Source organism: Pholcus phalangioides, unplaced genomic scaffold (assembly GCF_987345545.1).
Source record: "Pholcus phalangioides strain wild (caught in Gottingen) unplaced genomic scaffold, Ppha-v1.0 ptg000001l_1, whole genome shotgun sequence".
NCBI lineage: Eukaryota > Metazoa > Arthropoda > Arachnida > Araneae > Pholcidae > Pholcus > Pholcus phalangioides.
The window spans coordinates 5,869,009-5,887,416 of NW_028301594.1; the positions used below are offsets into that span (position 1 = coordinate 5,869,009).

Consider the following 18,408-nt stretch of genomic DNA (forward strand, 5'->3'; position numbering starts at 1 on the left):
CTCAACTATTTGGTGTGGATAAAAACAATCGATAGTTAAAAAAGTTTCGAAATTCAATTATTAAACTTCATTTTTTTCATTTTTCTACTGTTTGTAGGTGAAACTCACACAAATTTCTGAACAGATTCTGACGACGCCATTAGCGGGGACAAATTATCGAAAACATCGCTGCAAGAAATTTTTCCCTCAAACTTAGAAAATAAAGAAAAATATCTGTAGTTATTTTTCAATTTCTCTAAATATTTATTTGTTCATTTCCTACTTTTCGTTTCAAAATTGACAGTAATTAGACGGAATTTATCAACTGGAAATTAGGCATCGAAATGTTGATCGACTGGCTGCACTCACATTAGGTTCTTAAAGCCAACATGCAATATCCAAAATATGGAAATCAGCTGTTTTGTTTTTTTTCTTCACTCATTATTTGTTAGTTTAGCTAGAAGTTTGTTTTTATTTTTTCCCCTTAGATAATATTTGTCGAAAAATCTAAAAATTGTCGAAGTATTTGCATCAACAACGTAGCAGTCATATCGGTAATTTTTAAGTGTTGTAATTTAGTTTTATTCATAAAAGCTATTATAATTCAATCGATGCCGGTGTTGATCGAGCACAGGAGCGTACATGCTCAATGCATGGGCCTCCCACGGAGAGCCGGGACGGTTATTATTACTTTTGATTTTTCACGCTGTAAATTAACTATAAAGGGGGGCCCCCCGTGAAAAATCTGACCTGAAGGTGGGGGGGGGGGGGAGGGCGCGCCAAAGGTCCCAGCCTGGGGCCCTGCTCCAGATTGATGTGTGGGGAATATGGGGGCAAGCCCGTCATTTCAACTTCTTCCGAAAGAGGGCGGCCCCCGGAAAACCTATACTCAATATATGTATGTATACATTTCCCCTTGTTTGACTATTTCTATTATATTTTTTAAAACCCGGGGGTGGGGGCTGTGATCTTACCGCTGGCGAAATGTGGCCCACGACGTCAAACCTTAAAAGTATAAAATCAGCTACAGTGGATCCCGCTTATTATGTTTTTCAATGTAACCATCATGTTCTATGTGCACTGCTGTCAGTGCACCTCCTATACATTAGTGGTTCTTCTGAATATTAACATGGAGGTGTGTCTGGTTGTTCTGTCATGTTATAAATGCAGGAAAATGCTTTAACAGGAAATCTTGAGTCAAGGAAACAGTTATTTGCCAGATATTATGCTGAGGTGAACTGGGAAAGGAAAGTCATCACGTCTCCGCCGGGACTCAAACCCAGGCCCTCTTGCATACCGGGCAAGCATGCTACCATCTACACCACTGGAGACATGACCCTGCCTTCATTATTTCATTTAATGAGTATTATTGAGAGTTGGTCCACAAAAATTAGTCATGCTAAGTGAAAAAAAAAAGCATATATGGGAATGATATAAGCGAGATTCACTGTAAATCATCATTATTCATACAAGTAATTTTTGGCTATTCTTCAAGTCACTCGAGGCACATTTCAACATTACTCAAGTGACCTGCTGCACATTCCCAGATCACTTTAGTGCCCATGGCACAATTTCCCTGATCAATTAAGGGACCCGTGAAACATTTTCCCAGACCTCTTAAGTGACCCATGGCACATTTCCGTCGAGGCCACTTATGTCACCAGTTCATTTTTCAGAACATTTGAAAAATGAACGAGGCAGGATATTTACAGATCACTTAAGTTATCAGCGTCACATTTCCATACGACATGAGTGCTAGTGGCCATACAGCTGCGGGTTGATATTCTGAGGGGACTATGAGTGAAAATCAGGTGAAAGGGAACCATAGAATCTAGTTAAGAGGACCTACTGAGAGCTGTGGAAAAAAAATCGGCTGTGAAATAAATCTTTTAAATGAAACGTGGTGGGTGAAATGTGGCTACTTTCAGTATTCAGCAGAGCACCAGAGTGGTGATCAGCTAAAGTTGGTTTTCTGTGGTTCCCAACTTCAAAGTGTGAATGAAAGCCGATTCCCCCAAATTGAAAAGTCTCTTCACAGAGAAAACAGGCCTAAAACATACAATTATTCAACCATTACACTTTACTCATAGTTAGAAAAATTGATGGCAGATGGCAACACTACACACACAACAAGCATTGCACAAACAAATTTCACGTTAGGTTCACGACACTTACGTTCTGGCATGTACCAATTCATTAGAAATTATGTAAAAAAATGTGTATGAGGTGCGTGTATGGTTAAGTAGTAGTCTTGATCGACACTGCTCTATGCAGTCAAAGTGAACCCAACTTGACATGCACTCCCCCCCCCCCCTCAAAAAATCTCTGCAACATATTAAAAAAAATATCACACACACACAACAGGCATACAACAATATAATTATTCAGTCATTACATTTCACTCATAATCAGAAAAATTGATAACAGATGGCAGCACTGCACATAACAAACATTATTACACCGACAAACCAGTCACGGCCCAGGCTTTGTCCCTCCAGGGATATAAGCCTTTTACCCTTGCGGGTTGGGTCGCGCTGGGGAGAGTCAGGGGTGCCGGGCCAAGACGCCCACCGGAGGTTGTCCGAAAGGCGCCCCCTCCCGGCACCCCCAACCCTCTGTCTAAGTCCCTTGCTGCAAGCGCAAGGCCTGGTCTTTAGGGTTTTCTGAGATCTGCGGCAGCATCTTCCCCACCCAGGCAGCCGCCCCGCCCCCAGGAGGAGCCCACAGACCTGAGCGACAGCCCGGGACCCCCCACCCAAACTCCCGAGACCCGATCCCAAGAATCCCCCAGAAAATTGTTTATTCATTTCAACAGAATACAATTTTTACATCTATATACAAAAGTTTTTCCCCACAACCGCTCTCGCGACATTTGACACTTGGGGCACGGTTTTTATTTATTGTCTCCGTTCCTGAGTCTTCGTGGTCAGCCCTGGTGCTGGGCCACCGTCCCTTTGGCTGGGTGGCTCTGGTGGGCCTTTGTTGAGTGTCCGTGGCCAGCCCAGGTGCTGGACCACTGCCCCTTTGGCTGGGGTGCTCTGGTGAGCCTTTGCTTGGTGTCCGTGGCCAGCCCAGTTGCTGGACCACTGCTTCTTTGGCTGGGTGGCTCTGGTGAGCCGTTGTTGGGTGTCCGTGGCCAGCCCAGGTGCTGGACCACCGCTTCTTTGGCTGGGTGGCTCTGGTAAGCCGTTGTTGATCTCCGTGGCCAGCCCAGGTGCTGGACCACCGCTCCTTTGGCTGGGTGGTTCTGGTGAGCCGTTGCTGGTGTCCGTGGCCAGCCCAGGTGCTGGACCACTGCCCCTTTGGTTGGGTGGCTCTGGTGAGCCGTTGCTGTGTGTCCGTGGCCAGCCCAGTTGCTGGACCACTGCTTCTTTGGCTGGGTGGCTCTGGTAAGCCGTTGTTGGTCTCTGTGGCCAGCCCAGGTGCTGGACCACCGCTCCTTTGGCTGGGTGGCTCTGGTAAGCCGTTGTTGTTCTCCGTGGCCAGCCCAGGTGCTGGACCACCGCTCCTTTGGCTGGGTGGCTCTGGTGAGCCGTTCCTGGGTGTCCGTGGCCAGCCCAGGTGCTGGACCACTGCTCCTTTGGCTGGGTGGCTCTGGTAAGCCGTTGCTGTGTGTCCGTGGCCAGCCCAGGTGCTGGACCACCGCTCCTTTGGCTGGGTGGCTCTGGTAAGCCGTTGTTGTTCTCCGTGGCCAGCCCAGGTGCTGGACCACCGCTCCTTTGGCTGGGTGGCTCTGGTGAGCCGTTCCTGGGTGTCCGTGGCCAGCCCAGGTGCTGGACCACTGCTCCTTTGGCTGGGTGGCTCTGGTAAGCCGTTGCTGTGTGTCCGTGGCCAGCCCAGGTGCTGGACCACCGCTCCTTTGGCTGGGTGGCTCTGGTAAGCCTTTGTTGGTCTCCGTGGCCAGCCCAGGTGCTGGGCCACTGCTATTGCTGCCTGGCTCTATTGAGCCGTTGATGTCTCTCTCTTAGGTTTGGACGTTTGTGGTGCCTTTTTTTGGCTCTTGGCCTCTTTTTTGGGCTCTTGGCCTCTTTTTGCACCTCGTCTCTTTTGGTCTAGATGTACACATTTCAATTCCATCTATACAATACAATTGGTTGCGGTGTTTGAGTAGACATTCGCAGGTACGCAATGCATTTTCAAATATAGTACAAATATAGTGCATACCTGTATGGTGTGGTACATTTTCGTATGGTGCAGCACTGTGCAATCTGGAAGTATGACTCCGTATTATACATTGCACTGCGGTACGTTCGATGTGATACTCAATGATACAAAATACTATGCAGTACTATTTAGTACAATGCTAAAATTTCAATTTTTTATCTATACAAAATTGCGGTACTTGAGTAGGGTTTTTACAGGGGCACAATGCCTTTTCAAATATAGTTCAGTACCTGTATGGTGCTATACAATTAGGTGTAATGCAGCTCGATACCCGCCCTGCAGTGTAGTACTATTTGGCGGCGCCATGCAGTTTCAGGATAATACATTGCATATGATACAATACAATTCTTACTGTGTGCTTCCGTACAGCTCAATGCTATTCAATAGGGTGACGATGCAATTTCGAAATACATATTATACAAGATAGGCAACTATTCAATGTGGTGCAGCTCTGAGAAATGCAATGCAAAATATTACAGGGTTCTACGTTGTTTCAGAAAATTATACATATACCAAAATCAGTGCCGCGTTTGGCACAACCGTGGGTGCCGTTGGCGCTGTCATTTTTGGGTTTCAGCTTGCGGATACAGACATTATTTAACGGTGGCACGGCGCAGTTTCGAATTATGATTCCATTCTATATATTACAATGCGGTACATTCGATATAATGCTCAAATGATACAAAATATTATGCGATACTATTTAGTACGGTGTTTATATGTCAATTCTTTATCTATACAAAAGTTTGCGGTACATGAGAAGGGTTTTTTACAGAGGCCCAATGCGGTTTCAGAAAATTTAGTACAAAATGGTGCGATACTATTAGTTATGAGGCAGCTCGGTACACGCCCTGCGGTAGAGTACTATTAAGCGGCGCCGTGCAGTTTCAGAAAAATACATTACATATGATACAATACATTTCTTACTGTATACTTCCATACAGCACAATACGATTCAATAGGGTCATGATGCGATTTCAAAATACATATTATACAAAATAGGCTACAATTCATTGTGGTGCAGTTCTGAAAAATGCAATGTAAAATATTACAGGGTTCTACGTTGTTTCAGAAGATTATACATATACCAAAATCAGTGCCACGTGTGGCACAACCGTGGGTGCCGTTGGCGCTGCCATTTGTGGGTTTCAGCTTGCGGATACAGACATTATTTAACGGTGGCACGGCACAGTTTCGAATTATGATTCCATTCTATATATTACAATGCGGTACATTCGATATAATGCTCAAATGATAAAAAATATTATGCGATACTATTTAGTACGGTGTATATATATCAATTCTTTATCTATACGAAAGTTTGCGGTGCATGAGAAGAATTTTTTACAGAGGCACAATGCATTTTCAAAAAGTTTAGTACAAAAATGGTGCAATACAATAAGTTATGAGGCAGCTCGGTACACGCCCTGCAGTGCAGTACTATTAAGCGGCGCCATGCAGTTTCAAAAAATACATTACATATGATACAAACGTTATTACACCGACACAAACTTCAAGTCAGGTTGACTGCACGTACATGCACATTCCAACATTTACCAATTCGTTAGGAGTTCCGCAGAGGAATGTGGATGAGATGCATGTGTGGTTTAGTAGTAGTAGCCAGCAGAGAAAGAGAGCTGTTCATAGAAACTGGACCACCTCAATGCATGGTACATCCCCATTCTTCACAGAAGGGAAAGAGCAAACTCTTTCTCGTCCTCATTTTTTGACCCGCCTCTCTGGCTATAATGCAACAACCATCTTTTCCGTGCGTAGGTGTTTTCCATTTGTAGGTACAATGGCCAGTCGGAACTCCATGAAAAGAATTTTCAGAAAATATTTGAGCCACATATAATATTTCATAATTGCCATGAATATTTTACCAATTCATAAAACTTCGCAGCAGTAATTTATTGTTTTTCATGTAGCGCAACTAGCATAATGAGTCACACGTTCAAGCCGTCACCAGTCCATGGTGCTGGAGCAACGCTATTCATGAATGAACACTGCAGTGACATAACTATTATGATATCTGAAGACTGTTCTGTTTGGAGATTCCCTGCTCATAGCACAGTTCTGGCAGCTCAAAGTATAGTTTTCCAGAGGATGCTGGACAGCGACTTTCTCGAGAAGAAGACCCAAGAAATCGTGCTTCAGGACATGACACCTTCAACATTGAAGAAACTTTTAAGGTGAATAACTTTTGTATTTATTTAGTAATCTTAACCTGCAGTTTACATACCCAAAGAGGTTGTTTCATATTCCCATTGGCAGCACAGTGGTTGTTGGCTGAAGTTAGTTTTCTGCCGTTTTCCAACTTCAAGGTGCAAATGCAAGTTGGTCTCTCATTTGAAAAAGGTCTCTCCACAGAGAATAGGCAGGCTTTCAACATGATACTTACGTAACATGAAAATTCAGGCATTTGCCATAGATATTTACTTCAACATGTGGAAGACTGGTGGCAGCACAAGCAGAACACAAAACACACATAGCTCCGATCTTTTAAATACTTAACCCAGTTTTGACTGTTCTTCTAATTCGTAACTAAATTACACAGCATTCTTATACATCGTCACCTTATAATGAAAATCTTATACATAAAAAATTCCCAACTTTACAGGAAGGACAAAAAATAAGGATGGGACCTCTCATTGAATTACTCACAAAAGCGGGGTGGGGAGGAAGGGGGGGGGGTTTCATTTTATTTCTGTAGAGAGCAGATTGTGGCTGATTTTTTTTTCTTTCAAAAGCTGTAATAAGTGAGCATGGGTGGAGATACGGGGGGCGTGGGCGGCATTGCCCTCCCCAGCAGCAAAGGTGGAGTCAACTGATCTAAGGGGTCATTCAAGTATTATGTAAGCAGATTTTCAGTCATTTTTGACCCCCCCCCCCCTTGTCAGCAAAAGTCGGCAAAACACTGACCCCCCTCCCTCCCTGTCAGCAAAATTTCGGCAGCAGCTTAGAATATTTCATATCTTCAAAAAGGGGGTGGTTCATGACTTAACTTCAAACCCCCCCCCCCCCTGTCATCAAAAGTCAGCAAATCCAAACCCCCTCCCCCCTCGATGCTGACGTAATACTTTAATGACCCCTAATGCATATATGAATTGGCATCATCATCATCATTGTGCCCCCCCCCCCCAGCAATAATGACCGTGCCCCCTCAGACTTCCAAGTCTATCTCCGCCTATGCGGGTGAGATATGTTCTCAATATAAAACTGTCAAGAAAAGTCATTTTTGAAAAAAAATTGAACATGGTTTTCATTGTAAGGTGACGATATGATAAATGGTTAGTTAAGTAATATATTCTAAAAGTTTCAAAAAATGTTGTTTTAAATGTTTATAGTCATAAAAAATTCCAAAGGCAAATATCAGGATAAAATTTCATTTTTGAAAAGTCATAAAAATTATCTGTCAAATTTTTATGTTGACAAACTTGAAATAAATACTGTAGCACACATTCATTAGACCGTTTGATTTCCAAAAATGTTTATTTCATACAGAAATTTTACATGAAAATTTCTTGAAAAAAAATGTTTAAACAAAGCGTTAAGTAAATGCAAGATCAGTCAAAATTGGGTTAAGGGCTCCCCACATACACTCATTCCGGCATGTACCGATTCATTAGAAATTCCTCTGGGTAATGTTTACAAGGTGAATGTACGGCTGAGTAGCAGTAGTACCCTGAGAGCCGCTGTGTGGTTAGGTGGGCATCATGCTGGACTCTCGTCCTGAGGATCATAATTTATCATTTTTTAAGCTTCTGCTATGTAAAAAGCATGATAAAAAAAAAACAGCTGCACCTTAAAGACACATTTTATTCTATTTAAATAAACATTTTGTGGCAGCACAGAGAAATTGAACATTTGCTGAAATGTTCAGTCTAGTCTTCACCATGGTAATGTATTTTGAATATTTATACAGGAGGTACAATATGGATAATAAAAAAATGAATTTGATATCACTGTAAATGAAAGTACCTCATGTTTCTCAAACTTTTATAAGTATTTATAAAGAGATGGATCTCTTTACATCTATCAACAATTCAACAGGTTTGTGAAGTTTTAAATCTGGGAATTTCAGTGTTATAGACTGAAATCTATATATATAAAATTGATTTTCTGTGTGTGTGTGTCTGTTCTCTATACAAATCTACAATTTTAGATCGATCATCGGCAAATTTTGCATATATGCAAAATGGGACCCGACTTAAATGATAGACTACTTTAAAATTTCGTCAGAGCAGGGCAAATGCCCCAAATGGGCAAAAAACCGTAGGGCAACAATGGTGTTTGGGCCTCAACAATCACTTTCCGAGTGTTTCCTTTGGTTTCCGTGGTTCCCTAGCAATGCGTTTAAGACGTGTATATGCCTTTGCAATGGTTCGTCATTTCCTCAATGCTGTCAGTGTATGTATAATATTTATGCCTTTATAATGGTTTCCCCCATTTTCAATACTCCCAGCAATGAGGTTTTTTGAATGACGTCATAATCATCATCAGCATCGCTTTGAGAGTCAGGAAAAGGGTGATCCTCATAGAAATCAGTGTTAAAATTTCCAATTTTAATGTAGAAATGCGGAAATTTAGTGGGGTTTTCTGTCACATCAATAATTTTAAAAATTGTATTAAATACTCGATTTTTGAAATATTGAGTTGGCTTAGAGATATACGAAGCCCAGAAAATTAAATATGAAGTAATTAGCCAGACCTACTTTTGAGTTGGATATCCATGCAATAACATTGATTTCAACTTTTTATTTATATCTTCTCAAGCATGAAAATTAATATCTCCACGTTGTCTTTTAATATTCAACTGCATAAATTCATATAGTTTAGGTTGTTTTAAAATTAATTATGAGCCCGTAAAAAGTACATCGAAAAAATATCACAGCTTTAATTAAGCATTTTTTGAAGCAGAAACAGGCAGAGATGGATAACTCGAAGTTCAGGGGGGGGGGGGGAATCGAAATACCTAGCACCCTTTAAAAAAAGAAAAAAAAAATTATTTTTATGTTTCTTTAAATCTAGATTTGTTTCTTTCATGAGTCGCACAGAAAGTCTGCCATATTGGTGCACTTAGACATGGTTTGCATGTCCCTCAAAGAAAGAGGGAGATATCATGTGATCCAAAAAAGCCTCATTGAAGAAAACTCGGACAACATCGGGTATTATAGCTAGTTATACTATAAAAGATGAGGATCAGAGTGTTTCGTCAAGGGGCAGTTGATGAATAATGTCATGAAGTTGGGAACCAAAGAAATCCAGAATTGACAGATTGAAATTCATTAAGGATTGTTAACAGTTCATAAACATTTTGTTAAAGCAGTTGGGGGGGGGGGGGAATTGTATGAATTTAAATATTCAGTATGTGACATTCTTGTGAAATATATCAAAAAGCTTATCTTTGTAGTTTTAATTTTTGGTCACCAAAAACTATTTCCATAAGATAAGCTGGAATACATTTTATCACATCTATATTGTACTGACCAGACATCACACCTTTTCAATTTAATTAGTTTTGCTCCTGTCAAAATTCTTAATGTGGGAAATTATTCAATGAAGTTATACTGTCCAAAATCACATAGTGGATTTTTTGCATAAAATCCAGCTAAATTCAACCAGAAAGGAAATTTGAAAAATCCCCAAAAATTGTTTCAGGTCAAAAGTAAAAGATGAAATGTACTTTCAACATTAGAGTTGAAGTTTATTTAAAAGGTATAAGATGCCTATAAGTTATATAATGCTTAGGACAACCCAATAGAAACAGACTGTTAAATGTATTGCTGGTTGTTCAATAGTTTTTACATCTGGCAGTTTGAGTTATAGGAAATATTTTTCAATTATGCAATATATCATTTTCAAAATTGTACTGATGGGAGAAAATGATCATATAGTTATTTTTTATATCAAACTTTTGACATTATAGCTGTTTTTATTTGATATTGTTAATTCTTCAAGGTATATGTATTTGGGCGATGCCATACTTGAAGACTGGAGAGATGCCATAGAACTATTGAAAGCTGCCCATAAGTATCAGATGGAGTCTCTGGTCCAGAAATGTGCCCACTATCTCCAGGAAAACATAGATCTGTCCAATGTGTGCTACATCTACAGCAAAGCTGTGACATATACTCTCAGTCCTCTAAGCAACATCTGTCTTGATATTATCCTTGGCACAGGCTGCATTGTTTTGAGAAGCCAGGGATTTGAATACTTGAGTAAAGAATCGGTGATGGCTGTAGTATCCAGCTATAGTTTGAATGTTGATAGTGAGATGTGTGTAATAAATGCCCTTCTGCGATGGGCAGTTATGGAGTGCTGCAGGCAGAATAAGCCACTGACTGAAGAGAGCATAACTGAAATTATGATACCTTACCGTAAGTATCTCTGTACTCGAAGCATAAACTCAGATGAAATGCACACACTTCCGCAGTTCCTACATGCTGAGATCAACAGCTATCATTCTCGCCAGAGTTTCTGTGTAACAGAACATCTTCTAGACTATGTGAGGCGGGTTACTCTACGAGTCATAGACTTGGATTGTCTTGCTGATAATGTGAGCAACTTCACTTGCTTCAGGTTTCTGGCGGATAAGCCTCTGTTCTTGATAGGTGTTCACTTGGTCACAGTGACCTCATTTTTGACATCAAATAATTATGTGGTACTTATGAGCGAAGCCGGTCGTGTTCACACCACGGTATTTGAGCTTAACCTAGCAGAGGTAACGGAGATGACGACTACTCTGCCAGGCGCTAGCTCAAAACCGATGTTTGAGACTGAAGTGCTACTGAAAAGGCCAGTGCTGCTTCAGCCTCAGACTGTTTACAGGTTGAGCCTTCGGAGTAATAATAGGTCGCTTAAACCCAGTCAGTGCCATGTACAGTTTCCCAAGACTGCCCTTATACCATACAAAGCTGGAATTCGTTTAGAAGAGGTACCTTTCACAGTGTTAACAGATTCCATCTGGGGTGTTACCAAATTACTATACCTAACTGCCCCGATTCCTGAGAAAGAAATATTCAAATTTCGTGGAGAAAAATGATTTTAATAGAGTATCTACCCTATGTTTTGTTAATAGTATCATTTTTTCTCAGTTGTAAAATTGAAATAATAATTCTAGAGTGGGGGAAAAAAGAATTATATATAGAAAAGAAAATCTCCAATATTTGGGGGAAAAATTTCATATTTTTAGTGGTAATTTCAATTCAGCATTTGAGTAAAATCCTAATCAAATTTTAAAAAGCCAGTTAATGATATTTTCAAATTTTTTCTACTCACATTAATTCTGTTCTCCATGCTTTCAGCATGTTACATGATAAGTGTTCAGTCTAAAGAATTTAATTGTTTGATGAATTTAAAACTTGTGATTTCATTAAGATGTAATATTGAGCATAAACGTTTTCTTTCTTCTAATTGAATCAATTGTATTTATAGTTACTTGAATGAGACTTGCCCAAGTATTTTGTTCAACATTTGTCACAGTTTCTTCATCAACATTCAGGGGTAGTCTTAGATTGAAGCTGTACATGACTTTAGTTTGAGTTGTTCTAATCAATCAATGAGAATTCAATCGAAATTTGGGGGGGGGGGGGGAAAGCAGAGATTTTTCTGTGTGGGACTGAAATCAATTATAAAAAAAATCATTAGTAGCAATTATTAGTTGGCAAATAAATGTTAGTTGATGTTTGTTTTTGTGACGGAGAAATTTTATATTAGGAAAACTCATTTCTAGATCTAGAATTTCTGTTAATTTATTGTGTATTTTGAATCATGTTAATTTGTAATGATTGTATGAAATATCACCATGTCCAGAAGGTGTAATTAAAAAATCTTATTTGATTTTAATTTAATTGTTAAGTCAGATTCATTTTCTACTACTATGTTAAACTAAAGTCTTTTAAAAAAATATTTGCACTTCTATGGTGGTAAAAAATTATGGGGGTGGGATATACTAACATAATTATGGTATTAGTGTATTGATAGCTTTATTGCATGGGGAAATAAAATTTCCAACATGTTATATTGATGTTCATAAGTTCCATTCATACAATTGTATATCAGTACACTTGTGACTGTAATTTTTTTTTTGAAGAATCCTCTTTGTAACTTATTGTACCTGTATATCATTATTGTATGTGCCTATTTATCAAGGGAACAGCTGCAGTTAGGTTAAAGAAATCTATGTTCTAGTCAACCCTGTACTATGTACAATAATGTTTATTTTGGTGCATGTGGCAATGAATGTTTTTAATAATATCCGAGGCTAAACACAGGAGTGTCATAAGTCTTTTTTAAAGTTCATGTTTTCATATGCATATATTCATTAAATTTTACAATTTTTTTTCAAATTTTTAAAAATTGATGTTTATATTTGTTAGTTTTAAACTCACAGTTTGATGTCATTTTATATGTTTGTTGTTTGTTTTTGAAATTTTGTGATAAATGTGTTCCCATTGACTATCTGTACTGTATGTGTGTGTGTGTGTGTTTTAATCTAAAACTTAATATTGTGTAATGATTCTCAGAGGAAATGATTCAGTGGATTTTAAGAAAAAGCGTTTATCTTATTTCATTATTGATTCCCAAACTGTTTGACAATATTTCTCAGATTGCTTTCTTTAAAGCAGATTTTAACATGCTTCAGTTTACCAACACATACTGCTGGTTTCCTTGAACAGGTGATATGCTTGTGATTTATCTTCATGTTAAATCTAGATTTCTGTAAATTCTTAGACAGATAAACATTCTATAAATACAAGATATACAGAAGACTGGATGTTGTGAAGATATTTATTATTTGAGATGTTAATTTTTTAAGGAAGGAAATCTTGTATTAACAAGTGAAGAGCGACATTCATGTCATATTCTATAAATATATTGTTTTTGCCAAATGGTGCATTAGACAAAATAGAAGGTGCAGTTGCATTTAAATGAAACATTACTATTTGATCAACACAAGGCATGACATATTTAATTGATATTGAATTCAAAATCACACAATGAAAAATAAACACTATTTGTTATTTTTTGTCTGCGAAAATAGTTTTTGGGGAAATTTGCAAAATTTACACGTAGAAAACTTAACATTTAGTTATGGGTCCTGAACAGCAAAATTCTACTTACATGAATGAATCAGCACTATATTTTTTATAAATAAAAAAAAATCATAGTGCTGATAAGTTGTCATTAAGTGTCATTAATACCAATATGAACAAGGAATAAAAAAAGAACTGAAAGTATACTTTAGATGATTATATGTATTATTTACAGACTCATTGTTACTATATTTATACACTAACAATCTACACAACAACTTTTCAGTTTTTAGCTGAGTCCTGACAACTATCCCGAGTTCTGTTTGCAATTAATCCTATAGGATTATTCAGTTTGGTTCTCAAAGTGTGCTCCTAGGGTATAGCGGTAAACTGTTGACATTAAATGTGACATCCTGCTCAGTGCTTTCAAGCGGTTCTGTGTTAGACTATCCTGGGAGGCTGCAGATATATGGCGACTGGGGTAAGGGAGCCACTGCTGACAAAAGTTTGGGAAGCACTGCTAAACACGATGCCTGAAACTGGGACGGTATACATTGGTTATAAACTTTAATTCACAAAGAATCAAAAAATTACATCTTCATTTTTTTGCTTTTCCCCACCATGATAATTGAATTCCAATAATAATAACAAAAAAGACTTTAAATTACAGTTATGCTAGGTATTAGACATTTGAAATGGGTGTTCAAAAGTGTGTTAAAACCACATCGAGCGAGAAAGTGTGATTTGTGATGTGAGACTTGACTGTGCCTAGGTTGTGATATTCTAGAATTCCATAACTTATTTTATGTAGAGTGTTAATTAAGTTTTAGGTTTATCCAAAATAGAGCTTGCACCCAATACATTCCAATTTGATCTGCCATTATATAAAGAGGACAAAGAAAAGTTACTTCATTATTAAGAAATTCAGTTTCACTCTGAATCACATACATTTCTGAAGATGGTACAGATCTTAACTACTGTCAAAGGTTGCTGATTGAAAACAAGAATTTACATTCCTATTAGATAAAAACTTTGCATGGTATAATAGTCTGTAGCTAGATTTATTTGAGTCAGTATTATAATGCTATAGACTACAGCACAATAAGATCTTTTATTCAATTTTTAAATCCTTTTAAATTTTCAGAACCTAGATCTCTTCTATTTTTTTACACCCATGGATCCATGGAGGAAAACTCTTTTAATCAATATATTCTAAAATGTGATTATTAGATGCAAATATTTCTGCTGTCATAAATGTTTGTTGATTAAGTGGCGAAGAAGGCCTAAGGTGCCTTTCACTGGCATATAAAAACACTTCCAATTCCTTTTTCTTATGTCCAGAGTCATGAAGCTGCAGTGTATATGGTTTTTGAAGTTCTTTAGCTCCTGCTACTGATTGAAAGATATATGCAGCTTATTAAATAATTTTTCTTCTGAGTTTTCCAAAGATATTTTGTTGTTATTGAGTAGCAACAAGGTAGGAACTATGTTATCAGTTGACAGATATAGCTTTCTTAAAATTCTTGCTCAGATATGTGTACCTTGTTGCAATGGTTTCAGAATAGAAACATACCTTGATGTTTCTGTGATGTTTCTCCTGCATTTTGTAGCAGGAATAAAAATTATGTGGTAGATACGAAGCTGCAGCATTTCTATCAAAACTTTTTTCTTAAAACATTTTTCCGGATGCAGCTTACATATCTCTGCTTCTTATTTTCTAGAAATTATAGTTAACAAAACTCTAATAAATTCACTATAAGAGAGCACATAAACTAATTATAATCTTTGTTGGTATTGAGTATGGTGCCGCTCAACCTCTAATATACCATTTCAATTTTAGAGTGGTTACAGGGAAATGTTTGCTTTTGTCATGTTTCGATGTCTCTTCTTAGAAAAATTTGCCTATCAATCTATATAAATACTGCAGTCTCTAAATATACATATATAAAAGTAGTGAAGTTGCTGAAACCATAATAGCATGTATTTGTGATGCCTTGTTTTAATATACTCAATTACATAGCAATTACATACGTACTAATATAGCTTGAATAATATTGGTAATTCTAGATGATTACAAGTGCAATTGTTGTTGTATTAGTGTTATTGAATCAAAGTGTACAGAATAATGCAGTAATCCTTTCATGTGGTAGAGTAATGGTAGCATACATGACCTTCTAAATAAATATACCATGTCACTTTTGTGAGATCGTATTAAGTTCATTAAATGTAATCATTCCCCTTTTCAGAAGATTGTTGTTATTGTGCCATTTAAGTTTTTTTTTGTGTTTCTGTAAGAGTTTATCTCGTGTAGCTACTAGTTAGTTTTCAAAAACTGTAGTTATTTTTAACTATATGTTCCTTAGTTTATTATTAGCTTGACAACAAAACATTGTGCATTTTTATTGTGTTTTGTTTGTAATTGTTTTTGTGTCATCTAGTTCATTTGCTGCTGAAACAGCCAGTACCTGGGTTATATTTTTCAAGGCCATATTACCACATTTACAGATTTACGACATAACATGTCAAGTTCTTTCTGAATGTTTAAGTGCTGCATTAGTTACTATGATAAGCTTTTTGTTGAAGTTGCGATGGTTACCATTGCTTAGCACATGTTAAACTGTAGTGCCTTAGGAGTATAAAGACAACATAATTTCTCTGATAAAATGTTAAAAATATTCAATGTTTTGAAATATTACAATAGCATGAATTGATATGAACCTATGCAATGTTTCTGACAATAGCACAATTTTAACATGAGTTATGTTACATATAAATAACAATTTTATTCAGATTTTTATTTTATTTTTCCCACGTTTTCAGTCAAACAAAAATGCATGTAAAACTTGTGTATGATTAATTTTTTTTCATTATTGGTGAAAGTGAAAAGTAACTGTCTGATAACATAATTATTTTTCAGGTTAATTTTTACATGTTTGATTATATTTATTCAAGTTAGAATTCCACTGTGTGAGTTAAAAAAAAAACATTGCACAGGTGTGCGAGTTTGTTCTGTAAAAACTCTAACTTTTAAATCATTCAAGGGTTTTTGACAACTGGCTTTATGCGAAGATGAAAATCCAGGAAAGAAAATTCAACTGTTTCTGCAGGGAATTGTACCACTACCTTCCACGGAGGCAGTTTATCTTTCTTGAATTAATCTTCACATAAAGCCAAGGTTCAAAAACTTATGAATTGCAGAGAGTGGCATAATCTTCATTTTAACTCATTGATCATATGATAGAGACGTATTTTCAGTTTGAAAAAAAGTATTCAAATATTGGGTAAATGCTAGATATGGGTTGAGTATTTCACAAGGAGTCATGTGTATTGAGAGAGATACAAATTTTATTTTATTATTATAGGTCTTCCTTATACATAGATTACATTTAAAACTGTCTTTATTTAGTGAGTCCAATAGAGAAAATTTCCAGTTTTTCTAAGCGAAAACATTTGCCGAGATATCTGAATTGGAAGTCCACAATTTTCACCACTTTCTGTAGACATGGACAAGGCAACATCTAGATAGTTCATCCGCTGAGGCAAATATACATTTTGGCACCCCAACTGATGTAGAAGGAGCTGTTAAAGAGTGAATTCGACAACTACTCTGGTTTAGCACCTGAGACACCAGATCTATATTCCCACCTTCCTAGTCGCGGCTTTGGACATGGAATTGGACAAAGGAATTCCTGTTTTAGGGGATAAGGATCAGCTATAAGATGGAAAAGTTTATACCTGTTTGTTTGAGATCTGCACACACACACACATTAAACTATGAAATGTGAATACAATTCAGGGTTTAAAATAAAGTCTATATATGTGTGTGTTCTATCTGAGAGTCAAGTGCAAATAGATGCTGTTTCGAATAAGGTATGATAAAGATATCAGTCATTGTCTCACTTCTAATGATGGGGGTCCCCCTTATAACATTAAATGCTTCAGTCTACTATATCTCAGTTCTTATTTTCTTCATACACATGGAACGGTTTTTTTTTATTCATTAAATGAAGTGCTAAAAGTTTATATATATAATTGTAGAAAAAAAAACCCCCTAATTTTAAAAACATGCTATTTTAGTTCATGTAAAGCCTCTTGAAAAATAAGAAAATCTGAGGTCTGAGCATTACTTAGTTTCTATAAGTGGAAGTATGTTTCTATTATTTAATCAATGGTTTGAAGGTTGAAGGGCACATATATATGGACTTGATTTTGCAACCAAAATTTTCAATTCATTGGTGTTCGAATATATATTTTTAAAATTCAATTAGAGAAATAATATTATCTTTATATTTATATGGGATACAGTTAATAAACAGTATTTTAATGTTTGATGCTGGAGCTGCACACCTACCAGATAAGAGAATTATGCTTCTTGGGTCATTCCATGTCAAATCACCCAGCCATGACACCCATAGTCTCAGATTTCAATGATTTTTTTTTTATTTGTTGCATTTACCATCCTTATTAACCGTGTGAAATATTATTTGCATATCTCTAAAACTTTTTGAGAAAAAAAATGTTGAAATTTATCAAAAACTGATGCAGATGACTTTTCCGAGGCTCAATTTTTAAGCGGCATTGTTTGAGAAAATAAATCATAACTTTTTCAATTTTCAATATATGCAAGTGAAATTTTCACTAAAGTGTTCACAAAAACATACAGAATATGAATAAAAATAATTCATACACTTACATTTGAAATTTACATGCAAAAAAATTATGTAAACTTTGTTTTTGAGGAATTTTTCGTTAGAAAAAATACAATTTTTCAAACATATTTTTAGACCAGAGGCACAGCAGTTACCAAAACAACTTTTATTTTAAATTTCTCCTAAATATATGAAGTAAAATACTGGAGAAAAAAAATAATGGTTTTTTGACCGTTAATATGTTTATTCTGGCTCGCAACACAAAATTCATCGAAATAAGACTGGATCGTTCCGATTTCAAATCATTCAACTAGATACTGAAATGCAACCCATCATCCCAGATTCCAATTATTATTTTTTATTTATTGCTTCTACCATGCTTGTTGACCATGCAAAGTTTCATGTACATATCTCAAAAACTTTTTGAGAAAAAAAATGTTTTCTAACCTCACGAATGACGTCTCTTAGGCTAACCCCATTCAAGCAATATTATTTGTGAAAATATATCGTAACTTTGCAGATTTTCAATATATTCAAATGAAATTTCCACTAAAATGCTCACAAAAAAAGCAGATTAT

General features: G+C 36.8%; 1 protein-coding gene across 1 annotated transcript; it reads left to right on the plus strand.

The window, feature by feature from the left end:
• Positions 1-386: 386 nt before the first annotated feature.
• LOC149089756 (uncharacterized) lies at positions 387-17,752 on the plus strand. Its single transcript, XM_089244299.1, has 3 exons — positions 387-533; positions 6,072-6,335; positions 10,105-17,752. The coding sequence occupies exons 2-3, from the start codon at positions 6,085-6,087 to the stop codon at positions 11,186-11,188; spliced, it is 1,335 nt and encodes a 444-aa protein (XP_089100425.1). The 5' UTR covers positions 387-533; positions 6,072-6,084; the 3' UTR covers positions 11,189-17,752.
• Positions 17,753-18,408: the final 656 nt, after the last annotated feature.